Raw genomic sequence first — 4678 nt, 5'->3', positions numbered from 1 at the left:
TTGACATATTTGATCCCTAAACGTTTGTACATTCATAATTTCCACCCATACTTTGTCAACTTCCACTTTCCACCCATACCTTGTAAAATGTCACTTTACCCCTCAAATTTATACATCGACATCTTTCATCTCTTTACCTTTCGTATCTTGGCATGTTTGCGGGTTTCACATATTTGGTCCCAGTGTAGAAATTGAATTACAAGAATGGTCCTTGTAATTTACATAATAGGTCAGGATTGGAACACAAACCTAAATGTAGGGGGGGGGGGGGGGGGGGGGACATATTTACATATCACTTTTCTAGTTAATGATAATGAGATTTTTTGATATTTTGAATGTTTTAAAAAATATAATGTCTTTAAAAAATTAGAATTGATTGTAGATTTTATATACTAAACAAACAAATCATATAAATATACTAAACAAACCATATTACATATCATCGGAATTCATATATCAATTACAACAAATAATATATAACTAGTAATATATTAATATAAAAATAATGCAAAATATTTTCGTATAAACAGTTAGGTTAAGAAAAGTGAAATACCACACAATTTCAAAGTTATAAGTTGGTCAGTGGAGGAAGTTAAAAAGGAGGGCAAGAGCACAAACCAAAAATGAGGCTGTGAGAGGTGAAGAACTAACCATCGGCAAATAGTGTGAGGACGAATGAGAGCCAGAGAGGGCAAAGTTCGTAAGGCGGTGGGCCCAACATAACACGATTGAGGAGAAACTAATGGGCGCAACATAGCACGAGTGAGTAGAGACTCATGGCAAGTGGTGGCTGAGAAGTAGCAGTACAAACAACAAGTAGAGACCCGGAAATGGCCTAGCTCTTCGGCGCTTACAGTTTTTTGATTCTTCGCAATCTTCTCTGATTTTATATTTTTACCAGTTTGATTTCACGCCTATTTTTACTTATTTTTAATATTTTGTGCAACTTCTGCTTCGTGAACTACATGTTCCACATTATATATACCATTTTTGGGAATATTGAATTTCTGCTCATATATTTCGGGGTTGAACGATTCTATGGGATTCATTTTTTATTTAGTTTTTCTTTGCCCTATTTTTTTAGGATTAATATTACACCTATAAAAAACCAGTTGAAACTGTAATTTGTTGAACTAAAATATTAGTTCGTTTTGTGAACTTTTTTTTCAACGGATCGATTAGTCCGGTTGATAGAATAAGAGTTTGTTTTCTGAATTCATATATATATTATAGATACTGATAAGGCAAAAAACGGGGGGTAGGGGGATGGCCTCCCCGGACCCCTTAATAGTTTCGCCCCTATAATAGGTCTTCGTGCATAGTTATATTTACAGGAATGATGTATATGTTTAAAAAGTTAAATAAATGCTCATTCCTAATTACAAAATTACAAAAGTAAGCTTTGGTCCCTACATAAAAAGTGATTTACAAAAATGGTCCCCGTGAGTTTTTTTTTTCTCTTTTTCAAAAATGATCCTTGTAATTTCGTTAGCAAAACCTTACCTGCATCCCCCACAAAACGGGGAGAGAGCATTTTCTAGTGAAAAATGAAATAACAACCTAAAATTATCTTGCAATATAAAAAATCAAAATAAGATTTGTTAGGTGACCATTCTTTGTCCCTTAATCCATTGCCACATCGGCTTCATATAAGTTTTATTTCTCTTATCTTTTATTTTTTTCCAAACCACAACCTATAAAAATGATATATTTTTCATTCATTCAATCTATTTACCACATCATTATTTTTAATTTAATTAAATTAGTAAATATTAAATAAATCATTATTTTTTAATTAAAAAAACTAATAAAAAAAATACATGACAATAAGAAAAATACACGTTAATAGAAAAAAAATAATTAAAATCCTAAATTTTTTCTTTTATTCTAAAAACTATATCTTTTATTTTTTTTATTTTTTTTGTCTTTTAGTTAGCTATTAAAATAAAAGGATAATGTCGAAGGGAGTTTCACCTTCTTAGGAATTTTGGTTGCGCGAGACGGAGGTCAACGGCGACAGCGAGACGAGGCTTTGGCGACAGTGAGACAGAGAGGTGGACAGCGCGCAGCGGCTTCCGGTTCCTTGGTGGGAGACGGCGGAACAGCAGCCGGTAGTCTTTTCCTCCGTTTGTACTGATTTGTTACTTTCTGCAGCTCAGCCCTAGCTATTAAGGTAATCGTCTCCATTTCTCGCGGTGGTTCATTTGTGATTTATTCCTTTCTTAATTATTTCGGGTCACATTATGGAGTTGATTTAATAAAAAGAAGAATAATGTCGAACTTGGTTAGCTGCAGGCGTGCAGCTGCCCTAACTTCCTCATACCATGTGTTATATAGCAAGTATATAATGCATCTTAGTAGTTGTAGGTAGGGGCATGAGTTGCGATTCTAAGAGCTTAGCCTTTTAGAAATCATGTATTGACATTTAGATATCAAAATTGTTATTAATCATATGGATATAATAAAGGATTTAGGGCCAGTATTATTGAGCATGAACATGTTTGAGTCTCATTAGTATATCTGTCCTCTACTTCTATTATAGTATTATTTGTATCTTCACTTAAGCAACACCAGTTCATATTTGTTTGAAATTTTGGGAAAGAATGTTATGCCTATAAATCTATTTGGCTTTGAATTCTATTTTACAGCCTTGTGGAGTATCCAAACCTTGAGAAACTCATCAAGAGATGAAAGCTCAATGCCAAAGTTTGGATAGAATCAGTAATCTCCCTCAAGATACCATTGAAAAAATTCTAACTCATATGCCAATCCGAGATGCATTGAGGACAAGCATTTTGTCAAAGAAATGGAGGTATTGTTGGACAAGAATGCCAAAACTTGTGTTTGATGACAACATGTTTACAGGATCATCTATATTTGAAAATGATGTAATCCAAGATTATAACTTTGAAGATAAGGTTATCAAGGCAATCTTCCAAGTTTTGTTGCTACACAAGGGTCCGATATCGGAATTCTGTCTTTGTATTGAAGATACAGAAATCGTTAATGAGATTGACATGATAATACTCCATCTTTCATGGAACAAAAATATCAAGAAATTCATTTTTGAATGTGTCATAGGCTACAAGCTACCATGTTCGTTTTTTTCGTTGCAAGAATTAGAACACCTAGATCTCAGATGTTGTAAATTTGAGCTTCCTCATATGTTTAACGGATTTAGTAAGTTGAAAATCCTCAAATTTTTTGAAGTTGAAACCACTACCGAGATGCTTCAACGATTCCTTTCCAATTGCCCACTACTTGAGGAGTTTACTTTGGTAAGTTGCATATAACTACTTATGAATTAAACTCTTTTAATGAAATACATTCTTACAAAGGTATTCTTATGAAGATTAGAGACTTTGTAGGAGGACACAAGTGTACATTTGTTGAGCTGTTTAAGTGTTTGCCTTCGATTCAGGTTCTGATAATCTCTAAGTTTTATGTCAAGGTAATACTTAACTTGTTATTTTTTTTTAATCTTATGCATGAATATTGTGCTCTAATCCTTGTTTTGGAATTTGGATAAAGCTTTTTGCTGCAGGTGGTATGCCACAGAAGCTCCCCACTTCACTAATCCACTTGAGGAGACTTGTTCTTGATGTCTGTTTTCTAATACAAGACGAGATTTCATCCACACTTTGTCTGATCAACAACTCCCCAAATTTGGAGAAGATTCAAATAAACGTAAATATAGTCTACATGCTATAATATATATTCATAATTCTACTGACAATTTTGACATGTTTTCTGATTAGATGATTTATAATGGTGCGCCAACTTGCCTGATATTCAAGAAGACTATTCTGGCCTCAACTTGGATCATCTTAAAGAATTGGAGATCACAAGGTTCGGTATCTTTGCTACCGAAATGGAGTTTTTGAAACTCATTATGGCTAAGTCACCTCTGCTTAAGAAAGCACGAATAGAGCTCAGTATATTGGTTACTGTTGGTGAAGAAAATAAGATGCTTCGAGATTTGTTATTTCTGCCATTTCCACGTGCATCACCAGCAGCAAAATTCAGTATCGAACGCCCTAAATATTAGCCAGTGAATGCAAATTAAGTTTTCCTGATGCAAGTTTAAATATGTTGGTTAAAATATAAGGATTGTAAAGCGACGTGCCTTTGTTGTCTATATTGAACTTGTTTAGATGTGCTTTTGGGTTGATTATGAGTGTTATGGCAATTGCTAACTTTCTACTCCCTTATATTCCTCAACTCATCTATCCACCTATATTTATGTTTGACCAATAAACACAAATAAAATGTATAAAATGTGAATGTCATAATATGATTCACTCTTTTTCTTGTAATTAAGTTATAACTATTGTACTATACGGTTTACAAACTAAAATAATAGAGACTATGAAAACCCCAAATACTAATCATAAATTTACAAACAATTATTTTTATACAAAATTAGATATAGTGTCTGTATGTTGTTTTTGTCTCTCTAAGACTCTACTATGATTCCTAGTATACCTTACTATCTTTTAATTTAAGTTACAGTATTTTAACACGTTTGCTAAGAATTTTTAATCCATTTCATTTCTTAGGTGGATTCCATTTCATTTCTTAGGTGGATTTGGACCCACAAGGTAGTTTCAGATTTGGATACAGTTGAAAAGATGCATTAATTTTCATTACTAAGGTTGATTATACTTGCATGAATCAA

At 33.1% G+C, this 4678-nt stretch overlaps 1 protein-coding gene across 1 annotated transcript; it reads left to right on the top strand.

The window, feature by feature from the left end:
- Positions 1-1967: 1967 nt before the first annotated feature.
- On the top strand, positions 1968-4211 carry LOC145098184 (F-box/FBD/LRR-repeat protein At1g13570-like). The gene is made up of 5 exons (XM_079035848.1): positions 1968-2173; positions 2649-3278; positions 3353-3451; positions 3532-3708; positions 3782-4211. Exons 2-5 carry the CDS (start codon positions 2688-2690, stop codon positions 4046-4048), a joined length of 1134 nt encoding a protein of 377 aa, XP_078891974.1. The 5' UTR covers positions 1968-2173; positions 2649-2687; the 3' UTR covers positions 4049-4211.
- The last annotated feature ends 467 nt before the right edge of the window (positions 4212-4678 follow it).

Source organism: Lactuca serriola, chromosome 4, assembly GCF_051521515.1.
Source record: "Lactuca serriola cultivar US96UC23 chromosome 4, Lser_US96UC23_V15, whole genome shotgun sequence".
NCBI classification, from domain to species: Eukaryota; Viridiplantae; Streptophyta; class Magnoliopsida; order Asterales; family Asteraceae; genus Lactuca; species Lactuca serriola.
This window is presented reverse-complemented; position numbering and strand designations above follow the sequence as displayed.

Excerpts from the sequence above, each read along its gene's own strand:
- LOC145098184 (XM_079035848.1), top strand. The coding sequence starts at position 2,688 with ATGAAAGCTCAATGCCAAAGTTTGGATAGAATCAGTAATCTCCCTCAA. Across the intron at positions 3,279-3,352 it reads TACTTGAGGAGTTTACTTTG|ATTAGAGACTTTGTAGGAGG; the intron begins GTAAGTTGCATA and ends ATTCTTATGAAG. Across the intron at positions 3,452-3,531 it reads TCTCTAAGTTTTATGTCAAG|CTTTTTGCTGCAGGTGGTAT; the intron begins GTAATACTTAAC and ends ATTTGGATAAAG.